We start from the raw sequence: 18,108 nt of genomic DNA on the forward strand, positions 1-18,108 counted from the left end.
AGTGGAGTTGGAAGGGACCCCGAGGGTAATCTAATCCAAATCTCCGCAATGCAGGAATCTGCATTGAGGAGAGCATGTTTGGACTGCAGAAATGAGAACTGCTGCTTCGGTCTCCCCCCCGTCTCCTTTTTGCTTGAGCTGGGCTGCAGATCAGCCTCCATGGACCCTTTGCTCGTTGTCACCTGAGCACTGGAGGCAGCTGGATGTGTTGGCGGAGCTGCCTAAGCAGCCCTTGTCTCCTCTTCCCTCCACACTTTGGAACCCCTGCATGCATGCTTTGAGGGGTGGCCAGACCAACTGCTTCAAACGGAAATACCAGTGAACACATCCAGTTTTGAGCAAGGTGTGCATGGAAAATGGAGGTTGCTGTAAACAGCAACTCTGAATAAGAGCTGCATTGAAGGAGGAAAAGTTGCTTTGTTTATTTCCTCATACTTAAATCCCACCTTCCCCCCTCCCCCCCAGTGGGAGAACAGCGTGGCTAACAGTCTGGTGGAACCATAAATAATAGCATGAGTAGCTGGGTTAGGAAGAGGGTGGATTACATTCCAAAGGGTTTCACCTTGCTAAGTGAGGGACATGGGAGAGGCAGAGAAGTGAGAACGAACACCGCTCATTGGCTCTACTGTGAGCTGTTTGGTGACTGTAACAAATATGATTTGTGCAGGGGAGGGGTGATTCAGTACTTCTCCCGCTTAACTCTGTGGTGTGTGTAGGAACTAGCAGTCAAATGACTGAGCTACTTTCTTGGGGGTAGCTTGGAGAGGTGGGGAAGAGGTGTGTGTAAGCAGTTTAGGGAGTTTTTTTGTTGGGCAGCTTCAGGTTAAGTTGGAGGTGATTTCTTTCCTCCCCTCCCCCTTTCACTGTTGCCTCTTATTCCCCTGCCAGATCTCCCCCAAACACACACACACACTTCTGCACTTGGCTTCTTGGCATATTCATAAATCTTTTACATCTTTAATTGGCCCTTTAATTGGTTGTCTGTCATTGCAGTTCCATAGGTCAGCTGAATAAAACTATTGTTTCAAATCATGTTATCAATCAGACAGCTGCTAGTGGCTGTTTGTGGGAACATGTGCTGACTGTAAAATGTTAGTTGGGTGTCATTTAGGTGTAGAAGAACAGTATAAATGCAAAAGGAAACCTGTTTGATTTGTAATATTTGTTGGGCTTTAAACATTGAAACAAGAATATCCTGTGGATTAGAAGTGTAAATCTAAACAAGGCAGGGAAGGCTTCTAATGCCAATCTGTGAAACTTAATCAGGCATTGGGTTTGGAATTTAGTTGACCTAGCAGACACATTTAAAAGATTAATATTTGTTGTAAACTCCTTCTCATTGTGTCCACACCGTTCATTTTATTTGTTTCCTGAAACGCTATTTTCAAAACAAAGAACTTGACATAAACTGTGTTCCGTACTGGAATTTAGAAACAAGCCGTACTGTCCTCTCACAGTGGACAGGTTTTTGGTTGTTTTTTTTAAGAAAATTCTGACTCGAGGTTCTTTTTCTGTTCTTACTTACAAAGAAGTCTAGTTTTTTTCTTTTTCCTAAATCGTATTTCTGTTGGTTCTGCTCTCTAGTCTGCTCTGGCTTAAAAGTGTTAGCATCTGGTTTATATAATATATAGTGTGAAGATAATCTGAAAGATTTCAGTTTTATGTTTCATTCAAGTCTGTATGGTTCCCAGTCCAGATTAGACTTTTTCCTGCTCACTTCACAGTTCATCCCATTTACACAATCTGCAAAATCCAAACCTTGCAATCATGGTCATTTTACCCTACTTCAGTGACCAACCATCTATACAGAGAAAGAATAGCAGAAATCATACAATTCTATAGCCATACAATTTCTATACCAACCTTTGGGAGGCTTTGAAAGCAGTCATAAGAGGTATCTGTATCAAAGAAAAATTATATACTATATTAAAAAACAAACCTCTACAACAATAACCAAACTAGAAATGGAAATTTTTGATCTGCTAACTAAATATAAAAGTTAAGGTTCAAAACCCCTCCTCAAATTAATTGTACAAAGGAGAGAAAAAACTATTTAGTAATTAATAATGCACTAGTATTGTCCTGTTATACATGAAACAATGTTTTTATGAGTATGGAGGTAAAATCTCTTAGACTTTTGGCAAACAGGTGTAAAAAAAACCTAAGTCAAAAGCACACAGTATTCAAAAGAGTGAAGGCACCAAACATTCTCTACCAAAGACATCTGCTCAGAATTTTCCTCTTTTTATTCTAAAATGTTTAAATTGCAATCATTAAATTAAAAAGATACGCACAATTTCTTAGAAAACTTGCCTAGGCCGTCACTAACTCATTATGAGAAAACCTTTTTAGATAGTCTCATCTCCCTAGAATGTTTCCCCTTTGTTTTCGTTTAAACCAATTCGTGAACATTGACCACTAATAATGAACCATATGTTGTAGATATTACTGCAAGTTTATTATGCTTTTTTAATATATATAATTATCATGAGAAGACTGGGTCTGTTTATTTGTATCATTTATTATTCCTATGATCCTTGTTTATAAAACCCAGTAAAAGGTTATTTACCAAAAAAGAAAAAGAAAAAAAGAGTAGCATCTGTTTCAGACAAATCAGGCAACAGAATTATCAAATCGGAATCTGAGGCTGTGAAGAAAGCTTTTAAGGATCTAGTACTGAAAGAAATACATAATTAGGAAAGTTGATGCACCCTTTAAAAAAAATCACTTTAATGCCCGGAGAAAGGCTTTATCTGAAAACGTAGCAGTGCAGAGTTAACATTGTGAAGATCCCCCCCCCCCATGCAGTATGAAACCCCACCTGCAATCTGAAATGGCAGGTTTCGCTTCTTTGTCTGCTGTGTTTGGCTTAGTTCTCAATGTGAAAAAGTCTTTCCTGCAATGAATGGGAGTTTTGAGAGAGCAGGACCATACTTATGCACAGACCGTGTTCATTTTTCTGTGGGATTATGTACAGTAAGCTAACTGAGGAGGTGTCAGGCTGCTTGAATGCATTGTTTAAACTTTGCTTAAATTGTGCTCCTGAAACCAGTTGTGATTCGTAGAAGCTTTAGGTTTATTTATTTATATTTACATGGTAAGGGCTTCCTCTTCTGGAAATGCGACGTTACAGGAAGCCCTTACCATGTAAGTTCAGTCCTTTTGATAGTCCTTTGCTGTATGCAGTCCTGGATCTAAAACAGCCTTTCCCAACCTAGTGCCCTCCAGGTGTTTAAGACTATAGTTTTCATCAGCCCCTGCCAGCAGAGCTGATGCTGCAGTAGAAAATAAGTCTTTTGTGCTGGTTGTAGTAAATGGGAGTTCAGGTAAACATTTGGAGGGCACAAGGTTGGGGGAGGCTGGTCCCAGAGGGTTAGGGTAGATACACAGCTGCACCCAGAAACAGCAGCTCCTTCTGATTCCCTCCCCCCAGATGGAAAGCATGTATCGTATTTTTCGCTCTATAGGACACACCGGATCACAAGACACACCTAGTTTTTAGAGGGGGAAATCAAGAAAAAAAATATTATTCCCCCCCCCCAGCCCCAAAGAGCAGCGGACAGGCTGCGCGCAGCCTTGGCTTCCTCTTTAGCCTTGTGAAGCCTCTCCCGGCTAGAGAGGCTTTGCACGACTGTGGCAATTCCCCCACCTCCTGCAGAAGCCCATAGGAGCCGCGCACCCTTTAAGGAGCGCACGGCTCCTGCAGGCGTTTCTACGAGGAGGGAGAAGGGACTGACTGGCCATGTCAGTCCCTTCTCCCTCCTGGGGAAAAGCCTGCAAGAGCCACGCGGAGTTTGTGTGCGGCTCTTGGGGGCTTTTCCTGCCTGCATTCGCTCCATAGTACACACAGACTTTCCCCCTTAGTTTTTAAGAGGGAAAAAGTGTGTCCTGTGGAGCGAAAAATACGGTAATGGAAAGCATTATTCAGCATCATCACATGTCAAATGTCCCTGCCTTCACTTCTGTTTGTGGAGTGGAGTGGAGGAGTAGGGCCCTACATGCGGTGATGTCACGTCATGCTTTCTTTTACTATCCATTATTTTGGGGGGACAGAGGTGAACTAGAGCTCCTGCTTTCAGTGGCAGCCGCATGTCTGCACTAGTTCTGCACTCCTAAATCTTGAAGAAGGTAGTCGGTCGACACTTAACACTCTGGCTTTGCCTTCCCTTCAAGGTGACATTCCTAGTCGGTTATGAGTTGCAGGGAGATACCATCAGTTTATTTTCTAAATTCATACTAAAGTTCAGCGTGGCTTAATGTTCACATCATTTGTTCTCAAAGCACCTCTGACTGTGGCTCTGAGGTATTAGAAAAAGGATTTGTTTCACAGCTGTCCTCCTTATGAAGTCTCAGTCAAATTAATATTTTCCCACTGCACAGAGAAGTGTCCGTGGGCTGCTATCCTTGCTTTGGTTATCTACCTGGGAGTTCAGGGCAAGGAAGCAAGCAGACAGGCAGGCAGAGGGTTGCTGGGAAATTGATCCATTGTCTCTGTGGGGGTGGCTGAAGTGCTGCTGACATATGCCTGGGAGTTGCCTAGTCTCAGCCTAGCAGTGGGAAGACAGAGGGAAGGCCAGAATGAATACAGAACATGGCGCTACCCGCAGAACACAATGCAGTTTTGATAAGAGCGGAATGATATGGAAGGAACTTTCGCTCTTTAAAAAAAAATGTTTTGAACATTCATTTGTATGAACAATGTGAATTTTCTCCTTCACCTTTAGAGAAGAGAGGAAGGACCCTTTGTCAGCTCTGGCCAGAGAATATGGAGGCTCCAAGAGGAATGCTTTGCTGAAGTGGTGTCAGAAGAAAACAGAAGGGTATCAGGTAATGGTTGCTTGTCCTTTCTATAGTGCAAACATGAGAGCATCTGCCAGGAGCACAAGCTGGGCTGCTCTACAGTTCACGGCATCGATCGTGAAGGAACTGGTATGTACTGTCCTGGCAGGAACACAATGCTGCAGGAGCCAGCTCAGCTGTTATTTATAGTCACTCAGTCACTTTGCACAATACAAACGTGTGTGTTCTTCACAGAACGGCTAATCCACCCATTAAAGCGGGTTAACGGTGCTATCCTGCACATGTCTACTCAGACAGAAGTCCACACTGAGTTCAGTGGGATTTGCTCCCAAGTTAAATATGTATAGCAGGGACATCCAACTCCCAAGAGACTGTGATCTACTCCCAGAATAAAAAACTGGCAGTGATCTACCCAAAGTTGTTAACCGTTTTTTTAGGGAGGCAGGTCGAAGTTGTTGAGCTTTTTCTTAAGAGGGCAGGCAAAAGTTGCTCACCAACTGATCTCTAACAGCAATAATTCTGTCTGCTGTTTTTGCAATCGTACACAAATGAAGGACAGGGCAAGGGGGCAGGGCCAGATGATCTTTTCCCCCCGCAAAGGAAATTGAGACAGTGTTTGACTGCTAGCTCCCGGGGATCGGCTGGTCAACCGGTTGGTAATCCCTGATGTATAGGATTGCAGTCTAAAATGACTAGCTTCCATTTGCCCATTGATAATTCCAAATTAAGAGGAGGGTGGAGAGCAAAATCTTATTCTAGAGTTAAACCTCTTAAAATGGCAATAATATAGTACATTGGAAGAGGACATTTTATTTTAAAATGCTTTCATATTGCTTTTCATTTAAAAACCACAGGTCTGTGCAGCATAATGTAAAAATTGCAATACAGTGGTACCTCCGGTTGCGGACGGGATCTGTTCTGGAGCTTCGGTCAGATCCTGAGGTTTCAGGACCTGGAGGGACCAATTGCGCATGCGCACAGCACAGTAAAGCACTTCTGTGCATGTGCACACGGTGAAACACTTCCGGGTTTGCAGCTTTCGCAACCCGAAGTTTACGTTACCCAAGGGTAACGTAAGCCAAGGTGCTACCATTAAATCAACACCCATACAATAACTGAAAGGCCAAAGCAAACACACCAGCATTAATTGCCAACAAAGGGGACTAGGTAGAGCATGATTCCTGCTTCTGTCCCCCGGTATTATATTGCTGGTGTGCTTACTCTGTGTGAGCTCGTTCTCCTGCTTGCTGGTGATGATGCAAAAGCAGAGTTTGGCAAACCAATATGCCTGTCCCCTGGGGAAGGACCATAGTTTGGGGGCCCTTGCATGCAGAAGGTCTTAACGCCTGGGGGAAGCTCCTGCTTGAAACCTTGGAGAGCCACTGCCTGTCGGAAGAGACAGCCCTGAGCTTGATGGACCCAGTGGTCTGACTCTATGCAAGGCAGCTTCCTCTCTTCCTATCACATTCGGATGGGTGGCCCACTGCCATGTCCCCTCATTTATCTGGACTCCAAGCAGACCAGCCTCCCAAGCAGCCACATGCAATACAAACATGGCCTCCTTTTAGGGGAAGGGGTGTCAGGCATGTGCTTTGCATGCAGAAGGTCACAGGTTCAATCCACTAAGGCATCTCCTGGTAGACCTGGGAACGTCACCTTGCTGCCAGTCAGTGCAGAGTACCGAGCTTCTTGTACCAATGGTCTGACTCTGTATAAGACTTCCAACGTACTTACTTAGCTTAATTGTATAGGAAATCTTTGGAATGCAAAGGGCAACCTCTCGGTTCTTAAGTGTTACTTTGCTTTGTCAGGCTTAAGACTCACAATACAGAAGGAAGTTGGAAGGCTACGTAACAGGATGGTGGGGGGACATTAATAGAAAGGCTGTACAATGAGAGAAGCTTGTTTTTATGTAGGCAGAGGGGGGGCCCTCCCCTCTCTTGCTTCCTTGGCATCTCTGTACTGACCGAACGGTGCTATTTCTGAATGTAGACCCTCCACGTCCCCCCTTTCCTTCAAAGGCAGGATGTGGGATGCCGCTGAATGAATCGTAAAACTCTTCAAATGGGAAAGCATCTGAGACAGGGCAAGAATCATGTGACAGTTTCCTTAATTTGTCACGAGAAAGCGCTCCATCCTTTCTATCTCAAGCAGCCTGTGCCAGAAAGATAGCCCTCTTGCTCACATTCCCGGATTCCCTGCATCGACTAAGTCTGGAAGAGAGAGACCTTTGGTCCGCTTGCAAGGAGGGGCAGCTGATACGTGACTTTCAGCATGTGCTGCTCCCCATGCAGGACCACCAGTTTTGGGAGGGGGCCAGAGTTCTAGTCTTAGGACCAGTCTGCCCTTTCTGTGAACAGTCAAATGAGAAAGCTTTTCCTGCGCTCTGCTATTTCATGCCGCAGGTGATGGGGGTTGGCATTTTTGAATGCTCTCTCACAAAGAAACGGAAAGCTAGCATGTTGAGCAGGAGGGTTTAGCCCTAGCTTTACCCCTGATGTGTCACATTTCTGAATACAGGGAGCTAGTCATGTGAGAGTGCTTTCAAACAGCAGTTTCCCACAGGCAGCCTGAAGTGATACAGCCCTGGAAAAGCTTTCCTACTTGATTCTGCTGACTGTACAAAATGGTCCTTAGACTCCCATTTTGTTGATGTTTGCATCCGTGTAACTTGTTTATGTGAGTAATTTTTTAAAAAAACCCTATAAATCTATTAAAATCAATTAAAATAAAAAGAATGTTTGCAACGGGTCCAGGGGCAGCCTTCTTTTAAAAACATTTTACAGCTTCTTAGAGCTGGTAGTGACATCACTGTCCATGCAGTAAACCCATTTTTAAATGCTCCCAGTAATGACTATATGCCATAACATACAGTCCCTTATTGGGGAGTTATTGTACCTGGGATGGCAGCCATCTTTTTATTTATTTTAAAAATATTTTTATACCACTGTGTCGTAAAAATGTATATCAAAGTGGTTTACAACCGTAAAACAATGCCCTTGCAAGGCTACCAGGGATATTAATGGTATAAGGGGAAAGGTCCCCATTGTGAATCAGACCACAATAATCCTCAGACTTCCCTGCTAGTTGACAACACAATCCATTTTTAAGAAACTGCCCATGTGCATGGTGGTAGTTGCTTGCTTGCAGGTCTATTTGCTCCCCACTTTAGCATAAGAACATAAAAACATCCAAAGAGCCTGCTGGATCGGGCCAGTAGCCTGTTTAGTCCAGCATCCTGTTCTCTCAGTGGCCTTTAGGAAACCAGCAAGCAGGATTTGAACACAAGAGCACTACCCCCTCCTGTAGTTTCCAGCAACTGGGATTCAGAAGCATTGCTACCCCCAGCTGTGGAGGCAGAGCATAGCCATTGTGGCTAGTAGCCGCAGATAGTCCTCTCCTCCATGAATTTGTCCAGTCCTCTTTTAAAGCCAAGTCAGTGGCCATCACTGCCTCATGTGGCAGCGAATTCCATAGTTGCTGTGTGAAGAAGTACTTTCTTTTACCTGTCCTGAATCTTCCAACATTCAGCTTCATTGGGCGTCCATGAGATCTAGTGTTACAAGAGAGGGAGAAAAGGTTTTCTCTATACACTTTCTCCATGCCACGCACAATTTTATAAACTCCTGTCCTGTCACCTCCTAACTCATCACAACTGTCCTTTGTGAGTCCTAGAATCTTGGCCATCCCACATGTAATGTGTGAACTCTGCTGTCCTGAGCATGCCTGACTGTATCCCAACCAGGTCAAAAGGGCATGTGCTCCAGCTCATCTGTTACTCCCACGGCTAGTAGGATTTATAGCAGCGTGTGGAAGCCTGTTACAATAGAAGGACCAGCAAGAGGACATTTCCTGTCTGAAACAATTCCTTTCTGCAGCACTAAACATAGTAACTAGTTACACTTTCCCAGAATTTTCATTTGCAACATTTTAAGCAAAACTGAGAAGCAGATGTCATAACTTTTGTCTGTCACTCTTTTGCCATCCATTGAGAGGTGTATGTGCCTAGTGGAGGGTGCTCTTCCTCTGGATTTCCTGCACTGGGGGGTGGGAGTGGGGGGTTCTGACTAGTTGTCCTGCTTGTAACCCCCCGCCCCTTCCAACTCTAGGATTCGCTGCACATCGTTCTGTTTGTGATGGGAGCTAATCAATTTATTTTTACCACTGATTTTTAGTGTGTCCAGTCATCTTAAAAAATTGTGTCCAGCAAAGATGATGCCCATCGGCATGCACAATGCTTCTTTTCCAATACTCAAGGTTTTTTTGTGTGTGGGGGGGAAACCCTTGAAGATCTCTGGCAAATCAGAAAGGAGTAATAGTGATGGCAGAAAGATATTTTACAGTGGTGGCCCGCAAGACGAACGCCTCGCAAGACGGAAAACCCGCTAGACGAAAGGGTTTTCCGTTTTGGAGGCGCTTCGCAAAACGAATTTCCCTATGGGCTTGCTTCGCAAGACGAAAATGTATTGCGAGTTCCTGCAGGTTTTTTTTCCTCCCCCCCCCCTTTTTCTAAGCCGCTAAGCTGCTTATCAGCTGATCCGCTAAGCCGCTAATAGCGCTAAGCCGCTAAGCCGTCAATGGGCTTGCTTCGCAAGAGACTCGCAGAACGGATTAATTTCGTCTTGCGAGGCACCACTCTACTTAAAAAGTTATCTTCTGCTTCCCTTAAATTAAAATCAGATTTACAGCATAATGAATTTTCAGCCACATTCATAAAATACTACTTAATTAAACATTTTAAAAGTTGAAACCCAAGTTTATCATTTTTGCTGTACAAAGACTAGGATTGTCTCTATCCTTTGCAGTTGGCCATTCACACTAAACCATGGTTTGACTTAGCATTATGTGGAAACAAAGGCAGCGTAGCTTGAACTATACTACATAGTAAGATTTAGCATCTTAACTTTGTCCAGAAGTGGTTTGGTGCCATGAATTTATCCTAAGGGTGTCAAAGCTCATGGCGGACAGATTTTGAAAAATAGCAATCATTTATATCCTACTACGCTTGTGGAAATGCCTGAGTCCATCTAGAACAGGCATGTCCAAAGTCCATTTTGGGGGCCTAATCCAGCCTGCTGTTCAGTTTAATCTAGCCCCCGTGACAGTTTATTTCCTGGGGTAAAATACTAAAAAAAGCTCAACAACTTCAATCTTAAAACTGGCTATCATGCATGTTCACTTCATTAGATCTAAAAAGGTTTGGACACCCCTGTTCTAGAATGATCCAACAGCTACTAGATCAATTTTTCTGAAGCATTCATCTGTTTTTTACATTGCATTGAAATTACATTTTCCCAGCACGCGGATCCCAGTTTGTCATTGCTGGTAAAATGCTGTTACTTCCCCATCACAGTAGCCCACAAAGTATTAATTTCTCAATCAAAATGGATGTATTTTATATACTTTGCTGACATAAGTGCTCAATTGAGAATGAAAACAACTTAGCAGCCTATTTAGTTGATCTCTTGAGAGGCCTCTCGGCAAAAAGTTAGATACCTCATGCCCTTGTGTTTGAGCATCGTTCAGAGGAAGATAAGACCTGAGCACTTAGTCATAGGTGACTTAGCAAATTGAGAAAACATTGCCGTGGACTGTGGCAAGTTTGTAGCTAGTCAGCATTCCTGCCATAAGCTTCTATTGATGTTGCAACCATCTCTTCAGGACTCCTACCTAAATATTAGTCATCTTTACTTACTTGCACTGTGCTTAGTGTCAGGTTTAATATTTACAGCTGATACCAAATGACAGAGATTTTTTTACTCGGGGAACTAAAAACCATGTGAAATAGCACCCTTCCCAACTACGTATCTCACAGATAGATCCAAGAATAGTAAATAACTGCTGAGAGTGTAATGTTATTGATTATTACATGGGCACAGAGTGTCCCAAAATTTTGCATCTGATGCATATGACAGTGTTAAGGGACTGCACAATGCTGGGCATTTTCAGTAACATCTATGAGAAAAATATATTCACAGAAGTGTTTACACTTTGTGTTCTTTCTCTCTCTCTGCACTCTTCAGCTATTGATCATTTAGCTGTTTTTACTTAGAAGTAAAACCTCTGTGGTAATTTTAAAATGCTTGCCATGCAACAGCGTTAATTTCTGAGTGCTCGTAAAACTAGGTATAGCACCCTCCCATAACTAGAGGTGGAAAGGGATCATTTCTGCTGACATGCCAGGAAGAGGTTTAACTTGGAAGCATGTGCAGTCAGAGCAGCATTACCGAGGGAAAATGTCTTGGGTAGGGAAGTAGCAAGTTGTTTTTGAGTTTCCTCCTGGGGAAAACAAAATAAGCTTTTATCTTAGGTTGCTAATGGATCTGATGTCTTAATTCTTTCAGAATTCTGCTCATTCAAACCAATGCTTCTTAAAAAAATAATCGGGACTCAAAAATCTTTAATTTAACCTGCTTCTCCTCTTGCAAGGAGGGAAGTTGCTATCTCTTTTCTTGTTCTACAAATGTCACTGAGAAATAGAATAAGTAAGCCTCACAGCAGGTTTCTCTCTTACGTGTGTGCATATTTCCCTCCCCTCTTAGAATATCGATATCACAAACTTCAGCAGCAGCTGGAATGACGGGTTGGCTTTCTGTGCTGTTCTTCACACTTACCTCCCAGCTCATATTCCCTATCAAGAGCTGAACAGTCAAGACAAGGTGAGTATTATACTGAGCTTTGTTGAATGTCATTAAAACCATGCTGGAGACCAGAGCCCCTTCTCAGATTCTCTCATGGACAGACTCGCACTTCTGCCACTATTCTGGTCACCAGCACTCACTGGCAATTGCAATTCCCCATTTGCAATCCTAGTCACAAGCACACCTTCCTCGCACTTAGTCCATTGTATATTTGTTTAAATACTTTGTGTGATGTTTTGTTTTTTGCATTCATTCATTGTCTTTGTCCACACATTACTTTAAATGAGTTTAAAACAAACCCAGTAGAGGGGTGCTTAAAAGAGTTTTGCAAGCCTCTGATCAACTCGCTGGACAAGTCCCTAAGGCAACATTGTTGTTTTTTTTATTTTAAAAAAAGTTGTTCAGTAGATTTATTTTTGACTCAATGTATTTTTCAGAAAAGAAATTTCACTCTGGCTTTCCAGGCAGCTGAAAGTGTTGGCATCAAATCCACTCTGGTAAGTGTGTGCAAAGTTTAGGGCGATCTGACTAACTTTTACCTGGGAGACTAATTGCTAAATAGGCACATGCAAGGATTGTGCTGTAGCTGTGTGTTTGAAATTACTGTACAAATAAATTCTGGGATAGAAATATCATAACTGAAAACTAGAAGGCTCCTTTAAAGAGAGGGTGTGTGTTTGTGTTTGTGAAAATAAGGCTGGTGCGATTAAATTGCAAAACAAGTCTATAAGTTAGTGCCCTGAAAGTGCTCTCACTCTCTTGGCCAGACGAGACTCAACACTATATGCACCATTAGACAGCGCACCCAGTTTTGTTTTCCTATTTGGGGAGAGATCATCAGGCAGACCACAGTGCACAGGGACACGAGTGTTAGGTTAACCCTTCCCAGCTGTGATCTTTTCACCTTGGCATCCAATAGGGCAATCCCACAAGAAGGGATTTTGTCATGATTGCAGCTGGGTAAGGGAGCGTTAAACCTGCCCACATACTGCAGTCCCGATGAAAATTGTGGGACCCTGTGCCAGGGCCGGATTTAGGTTTGATGAGGCCCTGAGCTACTGAAGGTAATGGGGCCCTTTATATGTCCAGCTGTCCTTTGTCAACAACAAATTGTCACTGTTTTTTGTGTTGAATGTCTGCCATATGGTAATTTATGGACCTAATAGGTATCTAAAGCCATAACGGGATCAAAATAAATAAATTAGGTATTGCATGAAATCAAATCAGTAGGCAGAAGACTCATATCCTTAGTCTATGCTGCCTGATCATCAGTCTACAAGCACTCTTTAATATTAGATAACAGGTACAACGACATTCAACTGTGCTGCACTGCAGTCTGCAGCTGCATGCTACATGCTGCCATGCAACCAGTCCATGAATTCTGCCATGCAGAATGTAGGCACCCTATATATAGAAATGAGCAAACCAGTAATATTTTAGCAAGCAGGCTAGCAGACGGGGCCCATTACTTAACATCATAGGAGCCTACACAACACAAAACACTGTTGCTGTATGTAGGTTTTATTTTATTTGTTTTTTTTTATCTTATATTTTGGAAATGTACATCCAGTTTTTTTACCTTTAATTTTTTTTGGGAGGCCCCAAGAGAGTGGGGCCCTAAGCTATAGCTTGTTTAGCTTGTACGTAAATCCGGCACTGCCCTGTGCCTCTTCTTAACAAATCAGCTCATGACTGTTGGAAATCGGTTATAACCGGTGCCATTTTGTACTTGTCACAGAGGTCAAACCTCTATTAAGCTTGGTGGTTCAGAGGAGGCAAACCTATAAAGCAAATCTAAAAATAGCTCTCCTTGCTCACGGTCAAGTCTCTGCCAGCCATTGTTTGTGAGTTCACAATGGGTAATGCTACTGTGGTTAACACTGTGCAGTAGCCAGTGAATGTGAAACTGGCTTGGACCCAAGAGGGCCATGGATGGCAGCATTAGGGGCACTGTTGCTTCCCTTCTGCAGGTAAGGGCTGAAGGACAGAGGCTCATCTAACAAGTCCACGGCGCCCACCAACAGACATGGACAGCCAGAGCTAAAAGCAGGGCGGGGTGCAGAATGGACAGCTTCCAATCCTTATCTCCTTTTCTTTTTAGACACCCTGATTCCCCCTGCTCGCAAAAAGCCAGCAATATGCCTTTCCTCTTGCCATTTCACACTCCCATTTATCATCTCTGTTGACCAGGGAACACAATGCAAGCAGGAGAGCAGCAGATATGCAGCAAACTAGCATCCTGTGAGTTAAACCATAGAGCCTAGGACTTGCCGATCAGAAGGTCGGCGTTTCGAATCCCCGCAATGGGGTGAGCTCCTGTTGTTTGGTCCCGGCTCCCGCCAACCTAGCAGTTCGAAAGCATGTCAAAGTGCAAGTAGATAAATAGGTACCGCTCCGGCGGGAAGGTGAACAGCGTTTCTGTGCACTGCTCTGGTTCGCCAGAAGCGGCTTAGTCATGCTGGCCACATGACCCAGAAACTGTACACCAGCTCCCTCGGCCAATAAAGCGAGATGAGCTTGCAACCCCAGAATCAGTAACGACTGGACCTAATGGTCAGGGGTCCCTTTACCTTTACTAATGCAATTAATACCTAGGTATTCCAAAAGCAAGACAGGACTTGCACTTTAAGCTACACACAAACTGTTCACATGCGGAACTACAATTCCCAGGTATGCCTTGCTCCCCACCCACCGCCAGAATAAGCTGAGCACTACAGAATTAGAAGCAGAGCCTGCAAGCTTTCCTTATTAAATGTCTATCTTACAGATGACCAGTTATAGATGTGATTATGATTAACAGAGTACAAGAGTTATTGCAAGGTGGATATCTGTTTATATATATATTTTTCTCTCTCTCTCTTCCTTCCCTCTGGTAGGACATTAATGAGATGGTACGAACGGAACGCCCAGACTGGCAGAATGTCATGTTGTACGTTACAGCGATTTACAAATACTTTGAAACCTGAGAGCTGGAATAGCAATAGAAAATGTTGGGGAAGCACAATCCCAGCACCACACACTAAGCTCAACCAACACCTCTTGACTTTGGATGAAACTCTAAGACAGCATTCTGAGTGGCTTTGGTGAGCAAGGTTTCGTTAACCCAGCACTTGGGCAAACCCAAATAGCTAAATGAGCTGGATTAAATTATTAGCCCGTGAAGCCTGAACTTTACAAATGGCCCTGTAAGGCCAAGTGTCAAAAAGCTTCCAAACTTCCGTTGGTGAAGAGTGAACTGAATGAGATGCCACTGAATCGACAAGGCTGAAACGTAAGGGAAGGAAGTCTCTAGGACTGTATTGCAAGACTTTTCTTCATGGAAAACACCTCTGGCGCTTGGGTGATGTTCTGCTTGTTGCTCCTCACCTAAGTACAGGAAAAACTTTTAATCATCACCTAGTTATTGCCTTATTCTATCTCCAGCTCCTCAAAGTGCACAATTCTTATAGGAAGTAGAAGGGTGTCTTCTCCCATTGAGTTCACCTGACTGAAGAATGGTGTCAAATCCTTGGCCTACTCTCAGTGCACAAAACGAAGAGTCTGTGTTTAAGCCTACCTCTCTTCTCCATGGCTTCCAACTTTATTACTGGATGGATTCCAGCCTTGCACATTTGATTCCCAACTTTGAGGATATTACATTGTGCAGGTGATCGGACACACTGCAATTTGTTGTGCTTCCAAGAGAATTTAGTTTATATGGAATTTACTTTTATTTGGCAACGTGTAACCTTTCCTTTACAGGAGCTCAGATGATGCATCACCTGAGATTAAACTGGTTGAAATGATTGTTTTGATCGTTGGATAGGTTAAGCTCCTATTCAGAAAAGAACTTTCTGCAACTAGCAATAACTGCTTCTTGTCCCTACGGCCTGCAGGTAGCTTTGCAGTGTGTTCTGATCTGATTGTCTGCCAAAAGCAGCAGCAGTAGCTGCTGCCTGTTCCCAGGTTTATCTAAAAGGGCCTTCCATGGGCTTCCCTTTCAGGAATGACTTAAATGAATGGAGCATTCATAGGAGCAGCAGCCATGATTCGTAGATTGTGCCTGTGAGCTGAAAATTGACCTCCTATAAGCCTAGTTTAAAATGTGGGATCAATGCTGGCGAGAGAAGAAAATGCAGAGTTCAGGACGTTTGTACTGTGGTGTTGAGTCCACTTGGCACAACTCTCTGGGAGAAAAGCATTAAAGCAAGTGCCTTACTTGGCTCTGAGGTAAGAGGAGCTCTAATTGCAAGGCAGTGCACAAAAGGCTTCAGACATTTGGTGGTAGCAGCCGCAATGAGGCTTCTATGGTTCTGTCCTTCTCTAAGAAGGCCTCAGCGCCTACCATCTTTTTCCTAGATGCAGAGCAACTGTTAGTCCCCCCCAAGTGGAGACCCAGTTACTGCTGAGGGATAGGGATCTTTTGAGTCCCCCATTTTGATGAACCCCATATCCCTGTTACTTATAGATGTATTTAGCTTTCATTTTTCCCTAACAGCCCAACTAGAAATAATCCTCTTTCTTTCTTTTTTTCAATCCTTTCTGTGTGCCTAGAACTCTTAAAGGACACTTTTTGAATGTCATAGGTATATGAATGGTCACGAATGTAGCCCCGGTCCAAGGTCTGCTGTGGAAGAGTCACTGTGACAGGAGCAGGTGCCAAACTGAATTTTGGGACAAGTCGGAATAAACTTTGAACCTTTCATTGTGCCTCCAGTACCCCCTGCCTTGTACATGGTTTCATAGCTCAAGGAATACAAGCAAAACTTACATGTGGCTATAAAATGGCTGGTGAGCTCCCATTGCAAGTGTTTAAATTCAACTCCTACTTTCCAGTGGTTTTTCTCCTTCCTCTCAAATTGTGAGGCTAATATCAAAGGTTCCTGCAAATACCTGAATGACTTTGGCTTTTGAGTGAACAGAGTTAGCATTTCCCAGTTAGGCACAAAGAGTTGCAGATTTTTTTAGATGGAACTCACCCTTCCCAAAAAACCCCCCAAAAGTCCCCTCCCCAACTTTTTGCTAGCCCTAAAATGAGGTACTAAAGATCATCCTCGCTGTGTTATGCTTTCTTACTGTTGTGGTACAAAGGAATTTGCTTCAGGTCCCTTGCTTGTGAACTTAAGATGTATTGCTCTACAGGTGCACCTCTCTTTATTTATTGCATTGCAATTGAAGAAGCATTTTTTTTTTCTAGTGAGCTGTCTTCCTCCTACACTTGACAGCATCTTATTTTATGGACTTTGCTTGAGTCCAGTGGTGACGAGACTCATGTTGAGCAGAATCCTGCTTCTAAACTCTTCCTCTACAGTCACAGGGAAGAGCTGATCAGGAGGGCATTGATGAAAATAGGACTGAGTTGTGCAAGGAAGTGAAGGGTAAAGGCGAAAGGACTGAAGAGTGGGAAATGTTCTGCAGATGGAGCACAAGGAAAAGAAAAAATGTGTTTCCTTGCATTGATTAACCAAAACCTTTTATGGTAAAGACTGAACTACCAAGGGAGATGATTTCATCAAGACAAGAAGCACTCAGAGGGATGAAGGAAATTAAGTTTTAAAAAACACACATCCCATTTTGCAAAAGAAGAAAATCTTTGCTCTTGGTTAGATAACAAGCTACATAAGTATTCTTCCATTCTTTATTCACTTTTTAATGACTGATTAACATGTTACTGTAAAGTACATTTCTTGCTGGTTTTGTTTTTGTTCTATTAAATATTTTTAATATACCGTAAAATCAGCCAACAGTGTGCCTGGGTTTTTCTTATCACATTTCTTTAGATCCTGCAAATGTCCCCGCATTTTAATGTGTCTGCTTTATAAAAAGAAATTAAAAGGAGCTCATGGTGTTAAACACAAGCAAGTGAAAACAATACCTGGCGGTTTGGGGGATTCTCTTGCAGACACTTTAGTGAGGTCTTCCCAGGAGTTTTGTCTTGGTCTTTGTGTTAGATGAGCAAAGGTGCTTTGAAGGCATAGCTATCTCTAACCTCCGTCTCATAAACTACACAGGAGGGGTCCTGCAGCAGGGTGAGGTGCTTCTGTTCAGGGTTCCAGCCACTCTCATCCCCAGCAGTCAGCATACTCAGTACTCATTTGGGCAGGAGGAGGGGAGTGGACACACAGTCCCTGCTGACTACATTTTTTACTTCTCTGGACAGCTCTCACTTCCATCCCTGGGATCATTTTTTAAATCGCTTCCCTGTGTGAACCAGGAAATTGCCTATCCAGACCCTAAGTTGGTTCTTGATTCCTTTCTTCTTTCAGTCTCTCTTCCTCTGGTCTCCTGTTCCAACCTCTCCATTCTTCCCACCCAGTTTCCAGATTTTTTTCCTCTCAACCATCACTCAGCATTCTGTAGGCACTGAGCATGCTCACATCACGGGATGATGTTCAAAGGGTACTCAGGGTTGTTCTATTCCTCCAAGGCAGCTATGCTTCCAAATATTGATTTCTGGAAACCAGGGGAGGGGAAAGTGTTCTTGTGCTCATGTTCTGCTCCCTGGTTTCCCGCAGGCTTATGGGGTGGCCACTGTGAGAGCAGGTTGCTGTACTAGGGCCATTGGCCTGATCCAGCAGGCTCTTCTTATGCTCTTAAATCTCAGATGTCTGCCAAGCCTACTGGTGCCTCCCTCTTGTGAGTGCTATTTTGGCTCCGTGGCAAAAGGATTTAATTGGAGTTCGACTCA

The 18,108-nt window shown here is 43.4% G+C and overlaps 1 protein-coding gene across 1 annotated transcript in view; it reads left to right on the forward strand.

The window, feature by feature from the left end:
* The window catches only part of SPECC1L (sperm antigen with calponin homology and coiled-coil domains 1 like), a 51,607-nt gene extending 34,448 nt beyond the window's left edge, over positions 1-17,159 (forward strand). The window contains exons 13-16 of the mRNA XM_081842745.1: positions 4,725-4,827; positions 11,343-11,459; positions 11,879-11,938; positions 14,318-17,159. Coding sequence (XP_081698871.1) covers positions 4,725-4,827; positions 11,343-11,459; positions 11,879-11,938; positions 14,318-14,407 — 370 coding nt within the window. The 3' untranslated portion in view covers positions 14,408-17,159. The remainder of the gene's footprint in view (positions 1-4,724; positions 4,828-11,342; positions 11,460-11,878; positions 11,939-14,317) is intronic.
* The last annotated feature ends 949 nt before the right edge of the window (positions 17,160-18,108 follow it).

Source organism: Podarcis erhardii, assembly GCF_964252035.2.
Source record: "Podarcis erhardii genome assembly, chromosome: 15".
Taxonomy (NCBI): Eukaryota; Metazoa; Chordata; class Lepidosauria; order Squamata; family Lacertidae; genus Podarcis; species Podarcis erhardii.